Source organism: Conger conger, chromosome 10 (assembly GCF_963514075.1).
Source record: "Conger conger chromosome 10, fConCon1.1, whole genome shotgun sequence".
NCBI lineage: Eukaryota > Metazoa > Chordata > Actinopteri > Anguilliformes > Congridae > Conger > Conger conger.
Genome location: NC_083769.1, coordinates 33,915,641 through 33,941,771, shown reverse-complemented (window position 1 = coordinate 33,941,771; position 26,131 = coordinate 33,915,641). Strand labels below are relative to the sequence as shown.

General features: G+C 42.1%; 1 protein-coding gene across 1 annotated transcript in view; it reads right to left on the bottom strand.

The window, feature by feature from the left end:
- cacna2d2a (calcium channel, voltage-dependent, alpha 2/delta subunit 2a) overlaps positions 1–26,131 on the bottom strand; it is a 245,439-nt gene that overhangs the window by 56,993 nt on the left and 162,315 nt on the right. The window contains 3 exon segments of the mRNA XM_061256915.1: positions 6,168–6,225; positions 6,477–6,608; positions 16,283–16,420. Of these exon segments, the coding sequence (XP_061112899.1) occupies positions 6,168–6,225; positions 6,477–6,608; positions 16,283–16,420 (328 nt within the window).

The following is a 26,131-nucleotide window of genomic DNA, read 5'->3' as shown; positions in this document are numbered from 1 at the left end:
CGAATCACTCTCCGGGCGACACGTGGACCACCCTGCAGAACTCAGAGCCACAGCTTATGCCACTGCGTCGACACTGTGAGCTTCAGCTCAACCCACCAACCAGGAGGCCGCTGAAAGCAGGTCCATCAATGTGACAATGTACTACATATATTTAATATAATGCTGCATCGCTGTCAAAGAAGGTTTCATCCATATGTGTATTTAATCCTTCATGTCATTTAGGAAGACAAAGACCACAGATAAAAAAAGAAATGTTGAAGTGTCCGTCAAGTCACGCAATTGAAATGATTCATATATCTGTTAATATAAACAGTATCTGACATTATTTGGTTAAGTATATCGCATTTTAAAGTTCAAGGTACCTGGTACCAGGAACCAACAGGCTGTTTGGTTTGAAGACTCAAGAATCGGCCTGCGAGTTGGAGTCAGTATTTATTCTTTTTGCTTGATTTCTACATGATGTGCAATTTCCATGTGTTGAAATTTATAGGACCAGGTGCACATCATATTTACATATGAATTATCACAATAATTGTTCATAAATTACAATATGAGGTGTGCTGTTCCTTGATGAAGAGACAAACAAGACAAACATACCATTATGATGCTGTGCTGTTGTATTGTTGTATTTTAATGGAAACATTTACATCCCCAAAATATATAGCAGTCCTTACAACTAATTGCTTATCCTCAGAATATTTGCACAGTTGTGATGTAGCTGTCTCCAAAGATGAAATGCAGGGGTAGAAACATTGGGTATTCAAGCAGAAGAAGAAGACTATGTTCAACAAATGCATTGGATATGGAAGTGGCACTGAATTAAATATGGGCCAATTTGTCACTGGTGTGATATTAATGTGCCCTTTGATTGATTTCATTGCAATTTGTATCCTCATATAAAATCTTTGATTAAATCCTTTGTGATTTTTTTAAAGCAATTGTAAGGTCATCAATCTGTTTTATCAATTCATCCTTTATGGCGTCCCAAACATTTTGAAACTCGTCTCATATTTCCACAGTTTATACATTCTCGGAGAGAATTCATAATGCGATGGTATGAGTGAGTTTGTGTGTGTGTGCGTCTGTGTGATTTCAGGATTTCAAAAAACCTGTCTCTCTCAACACCAGACAGTTTGACTAAACTAAATCTCATTCCATCAGTAGCTGCTGGAACTGCACTAGTGGCCACTCACTGGTAGCATTTACAAGAAACAACATCGCCCCACAATCACACACGACAACCAAGGGGCTGGCCTAACACCCGGGCCTCTGTTTCGCCACAGGTCCAACATCAGACACTCTGCAACAGGTTCTCTTGCTGTTGCTAGGCAACAGCGCATAATCCCCAGGGGCGCGGTTGCCAACATTGGTGCATTTGGCGTGAGACACACACTTTCAGGCTCTGTCTCACGCTGCCACGCTACCCAAACACATCTCACGCCAAATAAAAAGAGCACAACGGAAAACAAAGCCGCTCCCTGATTAAGCTAATTATTCAACAATTATGTATCAGCTGGCAGCACAAAGTGACATTGGTTCAAAAATATTACAGAAAGACTGTCAATTGGCTACCTATCTTTGACATGTCTATCTCAATCCAGCCAGCTGACCAAAGCTGGCAACCCTGCCCAGGGGTTTTTACTGGAGCAATTCAAACAGATGGACAGCTACTGCATCTCAGCTTGACTAGTTATTGACAGAAATATAACAAATCAATAAACATGTTAAATAAATCACTTACAAGGCCGTATTACACAGACAATATAACCATCAGCCTCATGCTATTTGTTTTAAATGTTAAAGCACCTAATCTGTGTGTAATAGGTGCAGACTGTTTAAAAGAGATTAGAAAAAAAGAAAGAAAAACATGTATGGTCCTCTCCAATTTAAGTGTCAGAATGAAGTCATGTTGTCACTGCAACAATCCAATCACTGGCGGCAAGTTGTTCTCTCTGAGATTTACAACATTTACAACAGGTTTTCTGCGATATCCTTTCTGTGGGAGAATCGCCAGGGATAGTTCTGCAAGTGTAAACTTAATTACTCTGCCAGCTCCCACCTTGTTAGCATCTCTTTATACTCACTCTCAGGGAGACGCAGAGGAATGCAGGCATCAGTGGGGGATTTTCTACATCTTTGTGGATTTTACAAACGCGTTCAACTGATTGTGTCAATACATGGCTGGGTATGTTTATACTCTTGCGATGGTTAGGGAGGCAGACTACCACAGTACAAGGTATACCACTAAAAAAGAGAAGATATTTCACACAAACATGCACACACACACACACACACACACACACACACACACACAGACGTGCACACACACACGCACAAGCATTTCTATTTTTGGTTTTACAATCACTGACCAAGGAGAATCTGCTCTTTCCAGAATTGCCAGACCTGGCAACCACTCCATGGGTGTCAGTGCAGAACTATTTAAAGGAGTCTTCGAAGCAGATATTCACTTATTCACAGTCACAGCCAAACTGTTATTGCAGCAAAGCAGAGGCTCCGTGAGTAATCGTGACACAGAAAAACAATGAAAAGGGTTTTTGCACTCAACAGACCCTTCAAAAAGGCAGAAGGAAGTCATGTACAATGTAACATGACAGTAAGCATTTGTAAAAGGCAAAGAGCTCAGTTTCAAATATGTGAGAAATATTAAAAACATATCTCAAGCACAGGCAATGTGCATTCCTATACTACATTAACCACACTCCTACAGTACATGGAATCAGTTTTCTGGCCAAACCAAATTGTTGCGATTGGCTGGGCTGTTGGGAAACAAGATTCACTGGAGGAGAACAGCAATCATGTCCAGTGGCCTCCACACAGTTCAACTGGATTCAGATGTAACATGGGCTGTCATGGTACCCACAATTAGCCTGCCACAAACTAGTCAATGTGCCTCTGTTTGTGTTTTAAACACAGGTGTAGACAAGCACCTGATCTGTGTTAAGAGGGATGGCAGCATCTCTCACACTATTACAGCCTGTTTCAGCACACATCTGCTGGTTCTGCAGTCACAATTTTAGCATCCTAATTACAACATAATGGCGTAACATCAGTTGTGTTCACCATACCTGCACAGTACTGTATGCTGTTGTACGATACGTAAACTGCTGTTTGCCTCTTCGGTGTAAACCCATTACCCCAGTTCCAGAAGTCTAATTTACACTCACGACTAGCTTTTCTTTCACTAGTCCTATTAACTTGGTCAGAACACGCACCCTTGTGCATTCATTGTCGTAGAGGCTTTAGTGAATTGCAGTAAGTGATATTTATATTGATGTATAGTATATTCTGACACTGATGTAGAAAAGGCTGTCCACAAATCTCTGTACTCCGTCGGTGTGTGTAATCTCCGATAGATCACTTATGTGCACAGCCTTGTTTTAATTGCAGTCCTCAGGGTTCGGTTCCTGTAATGTGACCATGAAAGCTGTCTCTCTGCTGGACCGGTGGTATCAAGCCAGAGGTCAAGCTGCTATTTCTGCTCTCTGCACAACCCCTGTGCTCTACGCCCTGACTCTGGGACTCCACAGACACCCCACTGCTCCTCGCTCTGATTCCACCACTCAACACACTGACCCTTCCCCTCTCCTCACTGACCCTTACCTCACTGAAACAGGTCAGCACAATGTAGAGAACTGCTGATTCAACCTCACCCCCATCTGTTAGTGATACATACATAACACTGTGAGACAGTATATTATAAACACGCCCTGTAAGTTCCTGTTAAGTGGGTCTTATGTCATTCATAACACCTTAATACCACAACGCTTATCAATAATGCTGCATAACTAGGGTGCAAACATCTGGGTACCCCTGGTTTAAATGTCTGTTACAATAAATCGGTACGATTGAAAGAAAACCTGAACTGTCAATGAGTGAAACATGAGACCTTTCTGCTCATTCTAAAGCTTTTTTATTTTTTTTACCATTTATAAATAAAAAGGAAAAGGGCCCTCCGCAAAAGTTTGGGAACCATTTTGGATTATTCTGAGTCACTTCAATATATATTTTTCTTTTTTTTTTCCACCAGAATTACAGGTCTTACCAGAATCAATTTCCTTTGTTTTAGTTTCAGCCAAACATCCCCTGTCTGCTGAGTGCACTGCATACAAAAGCTAGAGACACACCCCTACAATGAGGAGATGACAACAGCACTTTCCCCTTATGGAGAGCCCGTCTCCCTCATTCCAGCCACGTAAGGGAAAATAAGAACTATCCGGCGGGAGGGGGGGGGGGGGGTAGTTATTCTAATGCTCTGAAGGAGAGACTTGGACTGGGGGCTCCAAACAGCTGCTGATTGCTGAGGGACCATTAGAGAAACATTAATCACCTGAGCCTAGAAGCATCCTTTACCATGCAAGAGAGAAAGAGAAGGGAGAATGAGAGAGAGAGAAAGAAAGAGAAAAGAGAATGAGAGAGGAGAGAAAGAAGAGAGAATGAGAGAGAGAACATAGACTAATGTAAAGAAAACTTTGCCATCCTTATTCCATCTACTGCTTTAATATGCCTTTTTCATTTTTTGCATTACTAGTAGTCTTACTAGTAATACGCGTTTGTTGGTTGGTTTGTCTTGCTAGTTCAACATCTGTTTACCCTGAAGTAACCACACTTACCCATCCCTCTTTCACAGATCTATTCATTATACTTGTGGTAATCATCATGTTTATGATGATGATGATGATGATTATTATTATAATTATAATTATTATACTGAATATCAGAAGCTACAACAGTGAGCCATAAACAGCCATGCCAATAAAAAGGCATAAAGGAGCTACAGACATAATTTTAGCACAATTTCAAAACACATTTTGAATATATGTAGCAGAAACCAAACAAATCCCTGTGTAAGATATTGAATATTCATCAAAATGGCTGCTGACTATCTGTGCTACTTATAAACTTAGTAATTTATCAAACAAAGTAGTCTTCCAATACAAATGCTGTTTGTATTCCTTCTAGTGCAGGTCTTTGTTTGCTACTACCATGAAACAACGCTGTGGGCATAGCATGGTAAATTAAAAAACAAATAAAATTGAATATACACTATGTTGTGCAAATGATAACACAAAATGGCTACATCCTGTGCACTGATGTTACATTGAGCAAACATTGGCATCAGGCAATGCTGCCTTTTGAAGATGAACGGCAGTTGTGAAAAGAGCCAATGAAAGAGCCTTTGGCATAGAGAATTTGGCGCACTACATTTCAGGGGATTAATCCTCTACGCTGGGCTTGCCCATATGTTTTTCCCCTGTAACTCACAATGGTTGCCTCTGGCTCTGCTGTATGCAGAGACGGCTGAGTTATATGTAACTGCTGTATGCCACAGAGCATAAGGTAATAACTCAATGCAGCATTGCAATGCCTTAAGATTAAGCCACCAGTGCATATGGGTGCGATACATTTATACACATTTTCTTCGGCTGTCCACACTCTTTAGATACCCCAGACTTGAAAGACACTCCATTACAGGAAAATAACAGTGGATGTTGCTTTAGCCTACTTATTCTTTTTATTTTTCTGAGCTGAAACTGTCGAGGATCAGATGAGGCACAGTCACCTATCATTTCAGGACCAGCAGATGGAATAGCGAGAAACTGTGTCTGACGCAAGGTGAAAAACGGCTGCCTGACTCCATTTCAGGATCCCTGGAGTGCCAACCTCACAGTTATGAAACATTCCCAGAGGTTGGGCCTCGCCACCGAAATGCCCTCTGCCTGACAGCCGGTTAGTCAGCCGAGCTGCAGCCCCACGCCGCCCGCTGGGGCTGTGGCGGGAGAAGCTCCGCGCTCGGAGCCCCGCTGACCAGCTGCACACACAGGTACTTACACCGTGACAGCGCTCTCCGCGCCATTATCCCAGAGCAGAGACACGGAGAGAGAAGGAGACTCATAATACTCTTGCTTCCAAGCCTGCCTTGTGACACTGACGGATTAGGGCAAATTTCCGCCAGCCCCTTCTCCGTACGCTCCAGCCAAAATAGTGATGTAGACTCAGCACGTAGCCTTAGAAACGCTTCTGCACGAGAAAAGGAGGGTGTGCTAACTAGGTTAGGAGTCCCAGGGAGTAGGAAGTGTTGCGGTGTTGAACAACACACTTTCTGAATCAGTGAGAAAATAGGAAAACAGGAAATGGGAAAGGCTTACCATGGCCGCCTTCGCACATCATACAGGTCGATCTTATTGGGTGCTCTCCATGGTGTGGCTGTAGAGGGGACAAAAAACTGCATGAAGCTGAAGTGGGACCGGACTGAAATGTGTACTCTCACAGCTGCAGAGGTCTGGCAACTCATTACCTGTCAGATGGTATATTCGCCATCTCAGTATCAATTAGCCAAGGTGCAACCAAGCTGACATCAGGAAAGACCGCTATGGCTATGTTTACAGGGACAGCCTGGTGTCCTTAAAGGCCTGCAAAGCATGCTGGGAATAGACAGAAGCAGAGTGGTACTATACCTGGGTAGTATCTGGTGACACCAGTGGCACTGCCAAACACCTGCCAACGCAGCGACGGATCCTCTCTGCTGTTGTCAATAAAAATCTTCTCCAAAGCCTGGGTCCAGTTCAGCTCATTCAGGATCACAGGAGCTGGGAAAAGGGGAGGACCCTCAGTACTGGAATGACAGTTACTGCTACAATCAGACCATCATTTTATGTATTTTTTAGTAGATTCCCATATCACAAGGGAGTTACTGTATAGGCCAGACATTTTCACACATTTTGCACTTAATCAGTTCAGGTTAAATGCCTCATTCAGTGGTACTCCCATAAGAACCGATCAAACAACTCTATAGTAACAACAGCGATTCATTAACCACCACACCTCATTGCCACCTACGTTTTCCCTCTAATGATAAACCCTGATGTTCTGCCCAGCCTAGGCAAGGTGACACAAACTGCAGCTTGGCTTGGTATGCCACATTGAAAGCGTATTGAGGCATGGGCCGTTTTCAGCTGCCACTCTCGTTCAGCGTGTTACCCCCATCCACAGGGAGCGCTGGGGCAAATTAAACTAAGAGACAATGATGAATGAAGGGCTGTGTAACAGTGATCCACGTGACCCCACGCGCAAATTAAAGGAAGTGATTTTTCAAGGGGTCGGCAGCGACTTCCGAGGCGTGTACTTATTCCCTCGGCCGACGGTTTGTTTTGAGAAGAATCCCTGTTGAGCGGGTTTCTCCGGGATTTTCTCTCTTAACGTACTCTGCCCATCTCAAAATGGACTCCGTGTTCTTTGACTGATGCAGCAGGGTAATAATTTCAATTATTATTTCATAGCTGTGCAGAAGTCAAAGGATGTGTGGTGCAATCAGCAGTTTAATGGCAGCCTGATTAAACGCAGAGCACTGGGAGCTGCTGAGCTGGGGAAAGCACCAGTCTGTGTTTGTGTGACTTTTGATTTAATTAACCGCCCAGCCGTGGCTCGATAAGCTCCCGAACCGCCAGGCGAGCTTTTTCCCCTGCACTTCTTTAAATTTCACACAAATAAATGATCATTATCCTCTTTTCCCGGGATTTTCAATTATGGATCTCCTTTCTGATGAGCTGTCAGCTTCGTCAGCGAATGAGGGGAGGGGCCCTTCTTGGCCCCAAACTCGTCTGCTCATAACACACACTGGAACCAACCTCACACTGCGGTAGGCCTTACTGCATGTGGCCAGGGCAAACATGCACATTCCGGGCGTAAGCAGAGCCAGGACCACACGCGTAAGGTGCAATTTTACATATTCTCCACTTCTGCAGCTGAATATGTTTCCTACTGAAGCAATTTAGTGTTGCCGGAGGGAACAACATCAGTGGTGCATGGGGGAAATGAATCTGTCTGCTTCCTCGATCACTGCACCCTACTGCTGACCCATGTCCCTCACAGAGCCCTGCTTTCCGGACCACGAGGACTGATGTGTGAAGTCTCAGGTGGGACTCTGTTGTTCTACCCTCCAGCAAAATGCTTCACTTCAATTTCTACAAACATTAACTGAATGCGCATGCAATGGAATAGTCAACCTGTGGTGATTAAAGCCCACATGAGACTTTACAATGTAAATACTACATTCTACCTACACTGGGACCAAGAGAAAACACGTTAAATACAAAGTGCATACACATCTATAGGGAGGTCTTTAGCATTGATTATATCTGTACCAGGCCTAGGAGACATTTTACCCAGGCATCCTCGTACAATGGAGCCGATTCATGCTGGACATAGGGATGTGATTTACTATACTGGTCATCTATTATATCATTAATAGATGTCTTATGATTATGATAAAATGCTCCTTCATGGCTAAACTTTCACAATATCCACAGAAATGTGAGCGGCTTATGACTGTCTGTCACATGGGCACGCACACACACACACACGCACGCACGCACAGACACACTCTCACACACACACACACACACACACACACACACACACACACACACACCTCATACCACACGCACACAAACACGCACTCACACACACACGCACATGCACACACACACGTTCACACACACACACACACACACACACACACACACACACACACACACAGCTTTTGATGGCCAACAGTATGACTGGAGGTGCCAAGCAGATGTGAAATAAATTGCTCTTGTCGCCAAGGGGAGTGTCTGAACTTGGGAGCTCCAAGCAACATGTCCTCAGATAAAAAAGTATAGAGAGTCTGAGAGAGATGGAGAAAGGGGGGGAGAGAAAAATGAGAGGGAGAGAGAGAGATAGCAATGTACCAGAGAGAGATATATTCGCTTCTGTTACCCAAGCATTGCAAAGATCCCATGGAGTCTTATTCATACCATTAAGTACACTTGTTTCCCAAGCAATAATACATAGGAATGGTAGAGCTAGAGGAGGATGACATTCAATAACTGAGCTCTTCGATTCTCTTTGATATTGTGAATTTCCGTGGCAGTTTTTGGCACAGTGTGTGAAATTCACACTGTGAGAGCCACATACGGAGGAACAGGCTCTCAGTCCATTGCTACTGAAACGGTAACGATTTACACTTTGATAACCGGAGTCACAAACCATGAGCGGCAGGTAAGCTGTCACCCAAGAATGCTCAGGCATCGGCATGGCCAGGCTCTCTCTCTTTCCACTCTCTCTCTCTTTTCTTTTCCTTTGTGATTTGTGGGAGTTGATGGTTTTCTGTGCCTTGTGTTGTTTTATTGTAGTGTTACAATAAAGGCGTGTTAAAACTCTCACTCTCTCGCATTGCAATCTCACATTGTGCAGGATTTGTGCGAGAGGAGAGAAAAGAGAACGTGTAAAAGTTTGGGAAGAGTTCGTCGGTCATGCCTGTGGAGCTGTGGAGATGAACGGTGAGTGAAGTGGCCCTTCAGCGTGCCAAGGGCACCCCAAACAACTGGCCCTTCAGCGTGTTTCTGAGCTGGGCTGCACGGGTGGGTACATGATCCCCACCTCATTCACCTCATCCCCGTCACTAGAGCCAAGGACACCTCGAACAACTGGACAGCATGAGGACACCATCACCAGCCTGCTAGCTAACAGAGACCACCTCTACTGTCAGGGGGACAATCTCAGAGAAAAACAAAGCAGTGCTTTTCAGGATTTATTCTCCCCCTGTATGTTATCACATGAAGAATATGAGCATTCCCAGATAAGGGAAGCCAAGCAGACTAATTTTGTTTGATTTATTCCTTTTTATTTTTCATGTGCCCATCTTGACTTGTCCGGACTTTTGATAAAAAGAAAAATCTCCTCCGGGAAAAAAGCAGACCCGCAGTTCACGTGGCCCCTAAATGTTATTGGGCTCATCTTTCATTTGAAAAATCCATCCCAATGATATCTTTAAAAGGTAATCTATCAAGGGCAATGTTCTCAGACATTTAGAAGCGAGCGCTTTCGTGCCCTTTATGAAGTGGGACTGGAAACGTAGCAGAGGAAACAATTATTTGTTGGATTTATTGAGCATCGTTCTGTGAAATCATTCTTCATGGGTATTATTTATGTTTGACTCAGGGCAAGCTACGTGGCTCCACAGAAATTCAGTGCTGTCAGACTGGAATTATACATTATAGCCAACATTAATCCAGCCTTATGTCTCTGCACAGAAAACATATTATTCATACAGTAAACGGCACTGCTTTAAGTATAAATATAATACACAAATACTGAATATATGCACAATGTTTACATCATACTTCGTTCAGAGTTATCCTTTTCACCAGTGCTTCCTAAAAGAAATGTTCATAAAACATAATTGTCATCACCACCCCCAACATCATCATCATCATCATCATCATCATCATCATCATCATAATCATCATTTTCATTATGCCTGTATTTAAAATATAGAATATTTAGATATCAGAAGCTGCTGGATTTTGCTCAACAGACTCCAGTATTACCCAGCTAAAGTTCCATGAGTATGAACATGTCTCCCCATCTAAACTTGCTCCAGGTCAGATAATTATATCCACACCCAACAAAACTTTACAATTAAAGTGAGGCTCTGTACCCTGTACCATACATGATATAATGGTATAATATAATATAATATAATACAATATAATATAATATAATATAATATAGTATAATACAATATTCACTCAGTGAGCACTTTATTAGGTATTTATTAGACCTATCTTTTTGACTTCTGCTGCTGTGTAACTGCTGGGGTAACAGGAGTCCACGCCAGCTTGAGTGCACATTGTCATTAAAGCAAAAGGCGAACATACCAAATACTAAGAAATTATGAAATTAACGTCATTTTTTCAAAGATTCAACATTTCACACAAATTGTGATGCTGATAATATAAAGTTTGTATTAAATCTGAAAATAATGCGTGGAAAGTGGAAGCATTTTCACTAGTGGCCCCCACTGTATACCTAGCCACAACCATCTACACTCACCATTACAATTATTTGGCTTTGCATTTTATTTAACTAAAGCCTGCTGGAGGCCTTCTTGATTGGCATTCCTCTTTATTACTAGGGCCTCTCTGATCTCAAATTGAATCTTTAAGGCCTATAATATCTCATTTCAACACACGGGGTGTGAACAGTAATTCCAGGGAAAACAGAAACATTCGTGTGAATTGGATCGGTCTTGTGCAAGCTGCACATTCTGAGGCTGTGCATTCCACACACGTGTGCCTGCTTGGTAGCTGAAGATTAGCAAAAAAACGAAGTAAGGAAATTATTTTCAAAAAGAATAAATATGAAACAAGAAATGGGGGAGGAATAAGCATTCCTCCACCAAAACTGATTGCGTTTTTAATTAAAGGCGATACAGTAAATAATAAACAAATAAAATGTAATTAGTGTGCTTAGTGGCGGGTGAAGTGGTGGGAGGTGTAGTCAGTGTTTTAATTAGTGTGTGGTGAAACGATAGTGCCCCTTCACTAGGTTGAAAGTGGGGGCGGCGGGTTTTGTTTTTGCACACGGGAAGTGGAAAGGGGAGGGAGGAGGTTGGTTGGTGGTGAATGAAATGAAGGGGAAAATAAAAATAAACATCCTGCCCCTCTGTCTCTCCCTTTCCCAGCCTGCTTTCCTGAGAAGGCCATTGAGAGAGCCTGGGGGGATTTAGAGAACCCTATGCTAATTGAATACCTACATAGACATGTGTTGTTGCATAGGCAGACAGACAGGCAGACGCACAAACACATGCACACACTCGCACAGACACAAATCCCTCTCCAAGTTAGGAAATGAACACTGCTCATTTAAGACCGGTAAATACTTATTGGCAGGGTAGCTTGTAAGGCATGCATCTTACAAGCCCCATCTGCATCTTCAGGGTAGATGGTTTCAATTTCTGAATGCGATAGAAAATGTAGCTCCTCAGATTGTGACTAAACATAGCGATTGATCCATCAAAATCACTGTCACTGTTCGCATAACAGCCAAAAAATATGGCATTGTGTGGTGGACTGCATAAAAAGAAGGGAAAAAAGAAAGGAAATAATGCATGCTGCAAATCTGCCTTCACAATACAGCTTCACAACCGAACAACCCCAGTGAAACGCAATGATTGGACAGGCCAACAATTTTACCAGGATGTGTCTAATTATCCAGTCACCAGCATAAAGAAACCCTCAATATGATATTCAAACAGCTCCCCAAGGGAAGTTAAAGAAAAGTGTTTTGATGACATAATTAGCTGTTTTACAACACAATGAGTGCTTCATCAATATTCGGTAGAGTTAAGTTGATGAAATAACAACCATTTACCGTGTTCCCCCTTCAGGCAACAGACACAACCTCCTTCAGCCAATATAATCTTATTCCTCCTTTAAACAAATATTAAAATAAGGGTAAGGCCTACGATTGTTGTGCTACAGCCACTGCTCTTAATGAGGGTTGCAGTAAAAATAATGGTGCGGAACTGATTATGTTGGGGACTAGTTTCCCTCTGTGGGCATTCAGTAACTACACCCGCTACATCCCTCAGGCTGTAACAAGCCATAGGAGAAGTCTGACATTAGCTAATATTATATAATCATTTAATAATAATAATAATAATAATAATAATAATAATAATAATAGTGAGCTCCATAATGTTTGGGACAAAGACATTTCTGTACACAACAATTTCAGATTTGTAATCAAACAATTCACATGTGGTAAAAGTAACAATTCTATTCTAACAATTCTATTTTATTAAAGGTCATTTTTCTCCATTTTGGTTTTACTGTGCAGAAATTACAGCACTTTGAAGAAATTACTGCACTTTTTTTATACCAAACAAATTTGATTCTCAGCTTTTGCAGTCTGCCTTTGCAGTCTGTTATTGGCTTTTGTCAACATAAGCAGCAGAGCACAAACACTCTTCAAGAGGCAGGTGTGGATGTGTCAGTAGCTATCGTCCTCAGGAACAGAACTTAAGAGGCTACACTGTAATAAGGAGCCACTAATTAACCACAGGTACTGTGTCACTTGTCTTAATTGATGATGTAACTGCTAATTAGAATGATAATTAATTCTGAAATGTACAGAGGCATCTTGTCGGTTGAAGTTCAAGTACAAACTCATTGGATGGTACATCATCCTACAACAAGACAATGATCCCAAACATACTGCTAAAGCAAGAATCTTTCAAAGCCAAAAACGGGAAAACCCTTCATGCATTCCACATGGTGAATATACATGTTTAGGTAGCTAGCCCCCAAAACAAGCAGGAGCTAGATTGCTGCTGTACAATCCAGGTAAAGCATCACTGGAGACACTGAGCACCAGGTCATTGCATGCCAAGGATATTAACATGACTAGTTTCATTGGCATGGATATGTCCCAAACATTATGGTGCCCTGAAATAGACCTTTTCCTCCCTCAGTGTTGCCCCTCTCCCTGCCCTCTCTGATTCTCACATGCTTTTTTCAGTTTTCTCCCCCTCCCTCCCTCTCTCTGACTTGTGCTCCCCAGCACTGACCTTCAGAAATGCCATAATCACTGTTTTCATTCACATTCCACATCTGCTACAGAAGAAAGAGCATCACATCTTCACAAATATTTTTTGCTCTCTCTAATCTTTCTTGTGCTTATTTGTGTACATACTGTATTTACTCATTACTTATGCTTTCAAAATGTTTATGTTTGAAAAGAAAATGAAATATATTCCCATTTACTCTAAAACAAGACCTTTGGGAGAGGGACCCACATTCAAATTATTTTTATTTTTTTATACATTCATCTCGATCACACACACATACACTATGAACACCAATCATACCGCATGAATGCATACGATCATGTGAAATGAAGGAAAAGTACCACAGAACTTCGTACATTGCACAAAAAAGTGCACTGCCAGTGCCAAATAATAAATGTATACGTACAACTTATGACATGGAGGGCCACCAGCTTTGTCAACTCAAGCTTTGCTACATTTTTAGCACAGTACTGTAGATGGCTTCTATCTTTATAGAATTCTTTAGTTTATCTTCTCTTTATTGGAGAGATGGACAGTTTATTTTTCTTAAAGGCAACCACTTTCATCCTAGTTCCATTTCATCTGTGTGTTTAATTAAAATCTGAAATTAGGGAGCGAAAATGTACCCACTCGGCTTCCACTTGAGCGCAGTTATTTAACACCTCTGCGCTTCGCTGGATTTCTCATTCTCTTAAAATCTCCTTCGATTAAAATCTCCCTTTCTTTCAGTTTAAAACCCCGTGGCAGTCTATATTCCCCACCACCATTTCAATCTCGGCAGGATAAGACATATCTTATGATTGGTTAAAAGAGTCAAAGCCTCCCCCAGTGAGTCTGGTTGTGAATTTCAACAACTCAGACCATCCAAAGACAGTCGACTTAATGCTATTATAATAATATAGATGCCAATAAAGTTAGTATACATAAAACGAATACTGATACAGCATGACTCACATGCATAACATTGTCTTCAGTAGCAAGTTTGTGCTGAAATAACAAGAATGGCATGTGGTATGTTCTGTATCATAAACCTTTAAAGGGAAGCTCTCTTAGAACTTCTGTTTGGCTTTTGGTTGGACTAAAGTAAATCTTTATCTGCTTGGCTTGTTTCAGGTCAAGCATATTACCTAGGATTTCACTTTCAAATACTCTTTGAGATTCTTGAATTACTAGAGTTAATATTATATTTCAATACAAATTCTCAGCAAGAATAAAACTGCAGAAAAATATGCACATACACTGAATATGAATATGAATATGAATATGTGCTATTTAAAACATTTAAAATTTGACCAGCTTCAAATTCTTGCACAGTAACTTGCCATCAACTTTCCAACAAAGGCAAGAGGGTAAGGGGATTATTCAAAATAATATATTCAAATGACTTCCATTCAGATGACTTCAAGTTTCCTGGAAATTTTTGGCTCTTTCCTCTAGAGGCACAATTAGTCACTCTTTCTTATTTTACTGTCACAACCACATTTTCCCATTAATCACTTTGTACAGCAGGGAGACTACAGCACGGCTGCATGGAAAATCATAAAGAAGCAAAATTACTTTTTAAAATTCACAGCTAGAGAACATAATAGCCATGTTCTTTTCATAAATGAATCCGTATGAATCAGCTGTGTTATATATGTAGTAAACCTGCTTCAGATAAGTCCTAAACCAAATCTGCTCTGAATACTGGTGAAAAAATTATTCTTCATTTAAATTGTAACCTGAAATTTGCAGGCATTTTACTGGTTAGGTATAGCGGGTATTTCAAATAGGTATTACACCCAGGTCTGAAATTAGGCCAGCTGTTTCCAATCCAGAACACCCTGGTCACAATCACCTCTCTTCTGCGCCATGGTTTATTTTTCAGCACAAAGTTTCCTGTATCCATTTTGCAACAAGCATTGATAATTGGGAAAAAAATGCCTGAATGTCTGACCTGAGCTAATTAGAAAGTTTTGAGTCCAGACAGCTATAATCATCCCTGGAATAATGAATCATAAAATGGTTCATTACTGTGCTATGGGAATAGAGTCAATCTCAATAAATGGCCATCGTCCCAGACAGACAAATAAAACCAGGACACAACCACAGCCTCATTCAGCTGCTGAAACAAAAAGAATAATAATAATAAAAAATAAACATTTTGTACCTATAAACGGTTTATATTAGTACAGTGTCTCTTCTTCTCGCTCCTCTCTCAACTCCTTCAGTTACCTCCCACCTCCAATCAGCCACCTTGCTCCATGAGTTTCTCACATTCCCTGCATTTCTTTAATTATCTCTCTCTCTCTCTCTCTCTGTGCAGCCCCATTGACCACAGCCAAAACACCCACCCATCAACTCACAGATGTTAGCAGAGAGGGATCTCAATGGACTACTTTGGTCATCTTCTGCCCGAAACAACCAGCAACTGTCCCAGCATAAATGACTGGGTGTGAGCCAATGGACATCAAGCTAATCCAGAGATAGGGGCCCCTTGTACAGTGAATGGACATTTGCCAGAGGAGAATGTTGTGAACGCAGTGGTGGTGTTGCTTTACTGTCAGAGACACCACAGACTCCAAACATAATCTTAGAAGGAGGCAGACATGGCTTTCATTCTCACTCATGTATTGCATGTATATTACATGTAGATTACATTGAAATTACTGCAGAGATTGAGGTGCTTTGCATGCTTTTATGAGACCAACCGAATCTATATGTTCATAAACATCAGTGTCTATTATTTATGAGCTCAGATGATGAGCTAGAACACGAAACTCAGTGAAAAGTACACTGCTGGTGTGACCACGCCCTGCTTCTGTTTCAAATATACAAAAACTCGAATCAGAATGTAGAGGAGGCTGGTGAAGAAACTGTACTACTCACATCCTTTGTAGATATCCGTAGGGATCTGCACAGCTGTGCTGGAGTAGTTGACCCTGTTTTTGAAGTTTGGATCATCCACAAACTCCAATTTTAGAGAGCTCCGTTCATCGATGGCCTCATCTCCATCACCATCTGACTCTGCCTGAAAGGAGAAGCACACACACACACACACACACACAAACACAGACAGACACCGTCATTTTCATTTCCTTTTTCATTTTTTTTTACAATGGATTGTGAGTAGATGCCTGGCATGCTACTGGGAGGAACTCATAGAGCATATAGCAGGGAGCCAAGGAACCCTGGCCATTTTGAAGCCACCTAAGCCAGCACTGGCAGGCAGAAGCCATTTGTGTTCCACCACTGCGGACTCATCACAGGCTTTCAGTGACAGCTGAGGCTGGAAGCTGAAATGTCACAGCTACAGAGTGAAGTCTGCGCTTCTGCTGAGTGCCTTTTATGGCCACTCAGGGGCCATTTTTGATTTACTCATTTATTCAGTGGACAGTGAACAATTACATGCATTCACAGTGATCATGCAATGCATTGTACCCAAGCCAACTGTACTTCTTATTGGTAGTTCCAGGGTTTTGCATGATCAATTAATACATTTGTTTCGAAACTAAAAATAAATTGTCCAAAGATACATTACTTTGGCAAGTTAGTCGTGGTATAAGCAGGATAATGTATGAGTCCACATCGGGCTCTAGCACCACCCTGTCGAGTTCCCATCAGGCCATAGCTCCACCCTGTCGAGTTCCCATTGGGCCATAGCTCCACCCTGTCGAGTTCCCATTGGGCCATAGCTCCACCCTGTCGAGTTCCCATTGGGCCATAGCTCCACCTTGTCGAGTTCCCATTGGGCCATAGCACCACCCTGTTGAGTTCCCATTGGGCCATAGCACCACCCTGTCGAGTTCCCATTGGGCCATAGCTCCACCCTGTTGAGTTCCCATTGGGCCATAGCACCACCCTGTCGAGTTCCCATCGGGCCATAGCACCACCCTGTCGAGTTCCCATTGGGCCATAGCTCCACCCTGTCGAGGTCCCATTGGGCCATAGCTCCACCCTGTCGAGTTCCCATCGGGCCATAGCACCACCCTGTCGAGTTCCCATTGGGCCATACCTCCACCCTGTCGAGTTCCCATCGGGCCATAACTCCACCCTGTCGAGTTCCCATCGGGCCATAGCACCACCCTGTCGAGTTCCCATTGGGCCATAGCTCCACCCTGTCGAGTTCCCATCGGGCCATAGCTCCACCCTGTCGGGCGGTTATTTCCTCATAACTGACTCGCTCATACGGTATTATCCCTTATGTACATTTTAACATACATAAAAATTGGAATGAGCAAATAAAGGTTTCTTTTCTATCACACCTTTCCAACAGAAAACTGCATGCATCATAACTAAATAGACCAAGGGCAAGAAGGCAAAATTTTGTTTAAGCAGCCATCATTTTCAGAACAATGTCATACCGGCTATTATTGCATTCTATTCCACTTTGTTCAAAGAGACATGACAGCTCCCTGCTTCTGCAAATGGCCATGGTAATACAAGCAGTTTCCTTTAAAAACTCAACAGAACAGCATACCATGTCATTACCTGGATGACATGACATGAATATATAACGAAACTGTTATATTTCTTTCAGTAAAAAATCCAACAATTCAACAACACATGAAGATATGCTAATGGAACATGCACACTCTGAAAGTTATGCCTAAAATTTAGATCAGATTGGGTTTTTAACCCTTTAAATACTAAAATGTACAACTAAGGACTGGTCAGCTAGTGACAGTGGAGCACATTAAAGAGAGTGAGGTGACATCCGCGAGGGAGACAGACTCAAGCCTCCTCTGATCTCTCTCCACCCCTCCCATTCTATTTATTCATTTTATTCATTTATTTAGTTCCTTACTTTCTGACAAACTTACTTTATTTTAAAGCCTTTGGTGCAGTAAACACACACTATCCACTTGTGACATAATGCCCTGGAATCATCTTCGATTTCATCTTCACCAATCAGCTTGATCTCTCGACTTCAAACGGCCCAGTTACACCACAGTCAGCCCCCTTCTGAACAAAACTGCTTTACTGTGATTGGGTTTGTGGACTCCATTCAATTTCCAATGCTTAGAAAATGTCTTATCTCCAACAGCACAGTGCCCAGGAACAATTCTGTAGCCCCAGAGGACCCCCTTCCCAGGAACCCCCCAGCATGGGCCCACCCCCTGCCCAGCACTTCACCACAACAACAGCAACAGCATTTGTGGAGAAACACTTAAGTCTTGTTTGATGTTATTGGAAAAAACAATAGCAATTATACACAGACAAACAAGCACACAAACACAAGCACACATACTGAACACACACTCACATACACACCCACAGACACACAAACGCACGGATGTACACATACACACAACAAATCACCAGGTGCTTTTCTTTTGGCAAGTGCTGGCTACTCATAGGTCCCTGTTTAGCATCCATCTTGTTTTTCCCTTGCCCACCAGAAACAGCAGGTATTAAACGAGGGACAAAATGCTGAAAATCAATTAGCACCAAAAAGATGGCTATCGCAAAACACATAAAAGGGCTGTGCAGATTAGCACTCTGTCAATAGTGAATGGCAAACAATACTTAATTATAGAGTGAGTGTCCTCATTCCCCTCCCAAAAACAGAGCCCCCGGGGTGACCATCAGTCAGCCTTTCTCTACTGAGCGGGGAAGACTGGCTGGACAGACACATTTGTGCTAGAGGAGGGGGGGCTGGTCGGGAGACAGGACTTCCTGAAGGCCAGCGAGACCCTCATTACCCCAGTCAGATGCAGGAAGAATCTTCAAAAGACAGTCATTTAACACACAATACAGAGGGAACACCATATATTAAGGCCAGCAAGCCGAAATGGCACCAAGGTTTGGGGTTAAGTAGTCATAATTTCCAGATGCTCAATCTGACATTTTGGACTACTTACAGTAAGAACTTTTATGTAAAAAGATTATTTTCACAGTGGCTAAAACTGAATGAATTATGTCCACTGTTTAAATACCAAAGAAATGACTTGCATTGGTTGTCTGGCAACACTGTAACTTTTGGGTGACCTGTCATTTTTGAACCAGAAGGGCTTGGGTAGCTTTCCAAAACTAGGGGAATTTGGCCCTTCCTCACCCAAGAGGCTTGTAATTGTGTTCTACTATATTCTACTTATGCTCTTCTGCTACACCTTTCTGGCCAGTTTACTGGTCAATGTCATCAGGCCACTGCAACATATGCAGAATGTTTCTGCCTGCCTGGTCTTCAACCTGTTAAAATTCACACAAATTCACGCTGCAACTTGTAATATCCTGTATTCTGTCTGTTAGTTTCTGTGTTTTTGCAACTTAATTATTTTTCATATTCATGGTTTCCATTTAGGTGGCACGGGTGGTGCAGTGGTTAGCACTGCCGCCTCATAGCAAGGTGGTCATGGGTTTGAATCCCCGTCGGCCGGGGCCTCTCTGTGTGGATTTTGCATGTTCTCCCCGTGTTTGCATGGGTTTCCTCCGGGTACTCCGGTTTCCTCCCACAGTCCAAAGACATGCAGGTTAGGCTGATCGGAGAGTCTAAATTGCCCATAGGTATGAGTGTGTGAGTGAATTGTGTGTGTGCCCTGCGATAGACTGGCGACCTGTCCAGCGTGTATTCCTGCCTTTCGCCCAATGTATGCTGGGATAGGCTCCAGCCCCCCTGTGACCCTGTTCAGGATAAGCGGGTTAGAATAATGAATGAATGAATGCATGGTTTCCATTTACAGTCATTGTTCATTGAACTCATCTTTCCCCATGATGTCTGTGTCTTTATGTAGTTCTGAGCCTGAGTCACTAGGGTAGTCTGTGTGTGTGATTCACTATTCGGGTATTCTTGGAATTTTCCGGTTTCCCATGATTCCTTCTCCGTCTCACTTTACTTGCTTCTCTCCATGTGTTTGTAGATAGCACTAATCTACTAATCCCAACTAACATAGAATTTGTACAGTACTAATTATATTAACACACTAATATGTTTGTATAACTAACTTACTAACATTCACAGTTTTGGGTATTTATAGTTTAATCCTGTAACTAACATATTTACATTTCTCCCTATTTCTGCACTGCTCTGTAGCTCCACCTCCCTGTTCTAAGTCTGATTGCCTGCCTTAAGTGTTCGCACCTGTTCTCTAACTTTCACTGCTTTTTTTAAGTCTGTACAATTGTCTACTCCCTAATCCGGAGCCATTTGTCGATGTGAATCCAGTCCTGCGTCTTCGTTCCTCCCTTGTTATTGACTGATTGCCCTTTCATGTGTCTCACTTAATTTGTGAGATCGCCCTCACTCACATTCCCTGCCTAGTTTCTTCTCATTCCTCTGTGTATTTAAACCCCAGTCTGAGTTTTCACCTTGGTCAGAATGTTGATCATACTTTCAGTGCTGATTTTTTTTAGATTCCTGAGACGCCCTTTTGCCTTCGAGTTCGCTTATTCCCTTCTGTTTTGGTTGCTTGCGATTTTTGGTTTTTGATCTTCGCTTTGTTTACGACTCTCCCTGTGCCTATTCCTCTGTACCTCTGCCTTTCTGATCTCCTGGATTTTGACCTATGGACTGTTTTTGTGACTTCCCTTTTGCCTCTTGATTTGGCACTGTGTCTATTGGATTACCTGGCTTTGACCCTCGGACCGAATAAAGACAAAAGTTTTTGGAATACTGTGGTCTGCGTTTGGGTTTCTGGCTGTGAGCGTTACACAACTGGTACTGCCCTCCCTATCTTCATGCAGTGATCATGTCATACACTCCAACCAGACCTCCCCATTCAACATCCTTCCACCGGCTGGCTGTTCCATCACTTCTAGCAGCTGCAATTCAGGCTGTGCAGGCATCTTATCCGCCCCCATTCTCCAACGGGTGAACAAACTTCCCCAATTGGTTCAAAAGGCAAATTCCCTGGCTATCTTCTGAAAACATAGAAAACCTCACCATCATGTTTCTATTAAGTGTTTCTATCAATTAAAAAAACTGAGTAACTCATCTCTCCCTTTGTCTCACCCTTCATCATGAAGTTTTTGGGGCTCAATATTTCAGCTGAGGTTTATGTAAAACTATCGCAATATACAATATAACAGTTGCAACCACTGAGCTACAAAAAGGGAGACAGAATTAGTGCTATACTGATATTTGTCCAGAACCTGTTTTTTTCTCATTAACAAGATGGCTGAACGGATCAACCATCAGTGGATGACACTGTTTTACGTAACAGTGTATAGAGTATGACCATTAACTCTGCATGACTTCAAATGGCTATACATTATACTTTAAAAGTACATTAGTATGCACACTTTATTACCAATTGTCTAATGTGGAACATGATTATGCAATTGCACAGGTTAACTGAATAACCCTTGTCTTGTCTGATTAGATTTCCTAATTCTCAATCTAAACTTTCCCTCTTACCTCAAATCAATGTCTAACCTTATCAGCACCCTAAATTGAATCACTAATGAGCCTTATAACCTTACTCACATGCTATAAAACAATTTCTAAATAAACAGCAGCAACATTGTCCTGGGGATTCAGTTACAGTACAAAGTGTGCACATTCCTAGTCATAGTGTATACATGAATCAACACCCATGGGCTACACAACGTGAGCAGAAACCTTAATTTAAAGAAAGATTGATAAATAACAATTTGATTTAATTTCTTCACCTAATTATTTCCATGCATTCATCTACTTCTTGCCTCCCAATGCAGGTAACCAAATTAACTTCCATGTCAAATCAAATGCAAATGTATCCCTTCTATAGAGAGCACAGATATTCTGACTTCAAACTTAAGAACTTCAAAAGTATTCTGACAGAACACTGGGGAAAAGCAGAAAATGCATTCAACAGTTAGAATTTCAAAGGCCTAAAAAGACTTTGTCATTTGTGCATCATGTTATTACTCTGAAACAAAAACTACGGCAATCTCCATATGACTGTGTTCTCTGAAAATGGATAGCAGCTGAGGGAAACTAATGATTTTGGCTTTGCTGCAGTTTTGATTGATTGGGCTATGCTGAAATGTCACCCAGCTTCTATCTCTCGTTGTCAATCGCGGATGAGAGTCCTTGCTCTGGGTAATAATGTTCTCATCGGAGTCATCAGACAGCTCAGCCTGTCTTTGCTCTGTCAACACTTGTTAGCGTGATTCTTAACCCTGTCACACCAAACCGAGTGTGTACAGCAGATGTTGGGTACATTTCATCATTTCAAATTTGGGGAGAGTATGATTTAAATCGGGTGAAACACAAAGATACATTGAAAAGGACGATGGACTATCTCATGTTAAAAGCATGGGAATACCCAGTCAGGGGTCATCTTTGATAGATTTTTTGGGGAAACAATGTGGCCAGAAGCTTCTTGTGTTTATCACCTTTGCACATAAACTATAAATTCAAAATGTAAATGTAATACCCTGGACCAATGACTAGTTCATAATCAGTATGTGGCCTGGCTAACAAAGTCCCTTGTCTTGCCCATGTATACTTTAGTCTAATCTAGTAAAACCCTGAAATAAAATGTTACTGCCCGCTTTCCCCCCTGACTGTAATGTGAGAGCAGGGTTCTGGGTGTTGCCTGCTGCTGAGTAGAGTGATTTTTGTCAGATGCCTTGGCTCCTCACGCTAAAATCTGAAAGGTGTTAAATGTCAAACGAGGATGAAGGGCATTCAGAATTTAATCTTTCTCCATTAATGTGACATTTTGGATTCAATCTTGATAAGCTATCAACAGAAGAGAAACCTTGCCTTTTCTAGGGCCAGTAATTTAAAAATAAATAGGATCTAGATCTAAACAGTAGCTTTGGCTTATTTATTTATTTATTTATTTATTCCTTTTCCTCCTCTGGGAATTCACGCCACACACTCTCACACACACGCATGCGCACACACACACAATTGCACTGCCACAAATTTGCGGTTAAACACTGTATTATTATGCATTTCCCTTTTCAATAAAACTTCTTTGTAAGTTTTCCTGTCTACGAATACTGACAAAATGTGTGTGCATTAAACATAGCCTCAAAACAGCCGGCAAGCACATTACTAATTATAAGTGTTATTATAGCCGTTACAAACACATTATAACATTATATGACAGGAGTAATATAATGTTTACTTGGTAGAACTGCAACATTACAGGAGTTCTATGACACAAGTACTATATCCATACACACAAGCATGCAAGCATAATGCATATAAATGCTAATTATAATTAAAGTGTACTAAATACACAATAGAATATTTAAAAAATACTTCAGCATACAATTATTTCATATTGACATGCATTCAAATAGATGAGCACACACACGGCACAAGTCCTGGACACACATGCATGCACGTACACATGCACACACACACACACACACACACACACAATGACTGTGAAAGAACACACTGGGTTAATCAGAGATGGGCCAGTAAAAACAGAACTGATTAGCCTGAATATGTTTAGCAAAAATTTGATTCAATCTATACTCCCGGTGCCGTGCATTGATTTATGGCCTAGTTCTAATTGTCTATTAAAATGCAATTACAAGCTGTTGTCGGGATGAACAAAAAAAGTGAGTTTGCCGGATGCCCCTCTTGCATGTCAATATGAAGATGGAGAGTGAACAGTCCCATGTTTCATGAAGACAGGGGAAGACAAGATTATCATAAACAGATGCAAACACATGCACGTGTGCAGACTCACAACAAAAGCAGGCTGGACAACGATTGTCTTAAACTGAAGTGCTTCACTGTCAATTGTTTACACCACATAACACATCCATATCTTACATGGGCTGATAAACAGCCCACAGATCCATGCAAATCAGGCGGTTCCCATTTCATCATGGAAACTACGGCGTACTCATATCCATGATTACCTCCATCATCACAGCCTCCCATCACTGTGGCTAGCCCTAATATAATGGCACAATCTCATCACAGCCAAATCATCAGAACCTCGCTTCCTCATTGGCTCTGGGCTGTGACGGCAGCCCAGCACACTCCCTGTGCAATCACTCCTCTGTGCTTTCCCGGCCTCGGCCAGTGGAGTGCGTGTGTGTCGTTCTGATGCTCTGAGAGGTCCCAATAAGCCACCCAAAGCCCTGACACTCATTCCGCGGTTATCAGCCGCGCTCACAAGTGCCCTGTCAATAGTCAGACGCTTAGCCCTTCACTTCCACAATCCTCCTCTCTGCACACAGCACTAAAGCCTCTCCACGGAAGCATTGTTTATATAATCCTGCCTTCACACGAGAAAATGCACCAATCGGAAGCCCTGTGCCCCGCGAGAGCCGGCAGACTCCTCTGAGTGGGTAATGCTAGAGTACACAATGCGGACACTGTAACCTTAGCAAAAACCTAACCATGGCAACCCTGGATGATCCACAGATATTATTTCCCTAAGTAACCACTGTATATCCAGAGAGAGGGCACTCTTGTATTAGTTTAAGGCCACAGCAACCTCTTAAAAGCGGGGGACCAGCAAAACCCTGTGAGCTAATACATTATTACTAATGCCATTGAGTGGAATGGGGAGTTAAAATGGCAAACGCTCTCCTGTTCACTGGATGGTGGGTTTTGATGTGGGCGACCTCTGCACCCCAATGCAGCACGACAGAAAGAGGCTGTCTGTCGAAACCTCTGCTGCAATTACACCCCCCCACCCCTCCACAAAAAAACATGGGGGGAAGGGGAGGTGGGGTGCAGGGTTGCTTGATTACATATCAGAGCAGGGCGATGTTGATGCTGAACCCCCTGTCACTTTGCATCTGGATTCTTACAAGCACTTCTTAATCTCTTCATCCTTAATGAGGCGCTGATGGGGCCTGATGGCAGTCTGTTCTATTACAATTAGAATACATTAAAAGCACAGACAGAGGAGTGCTGCTAAGACAGTGGAGTCTATTCAGGACATAGACCCAGGACAAACCCCACTGCCTGTGTTTTGCTACAGAAACTTCCCCAGTACACACCACAACCAGCGAACGAGCTTGGCAATGGACATTACATTACACGTAATGCAAAAAAAATCTAATTAGAGACTGCAGTCATGTGGTAAATGTAACTTCTACTGCCGATCATGGAATAACAGTCAATGTAATTGTACTTGGAGTTGACCCCAATATGGCTGCAATCTGGAGTCGGCTGCATTTATTTGTTTATTTCTTCGTGTTTATTTCTTTGTGTTTTTTTTCCTGGCTGTCATTCTAGCACAGATTTTTTTATTTATTTATTTAAATTTTTTTGCAAGAGCCCAATCATAATTAACCAAGGCAGTGTCTAATTAGGTGCTAAATAAATCCGCACAGGAAAGACTGATTGGTTAATTTTCTTCAGCCATTTACCACCTGTTTTGCTCGATTCATTACCCAATTTGTTAATTTTATCTCCCCAGTTTTCAAGGTTTAATTAAAGGTTGAAGAGGCCAAAAATGACACTTTGAAGACTCTTTCAGTCCCACCTTTCTCCTTGCCCTGTTTTCTCTGCTCACGTTGGGTTCCGCCCTGTGGGGGCCATGTGGCTGGAACTCTGTCTCACTCGCAATTCTGTGTTTGTATATAGGAATGAGAGGCCTCATTCAGATGTGTGTGTGTGTGTGTGTGTGTGTTTGTACGTCCGTATGTGCATGTTTGTTTATTAGTGTGAAGGTGGAAGAGTAGCAGATTAAAATATTGCACATTCAAACAAGCGGACAAAGAACTCAGGCATTTTATGCCAGGGGAAGCAAATAATGGAAAGGGAAGCTTCTTTTCAGTGTGTGAGTGTGTGTGTGTTGAGAAACACCGATGCAGGCACAAACAGGG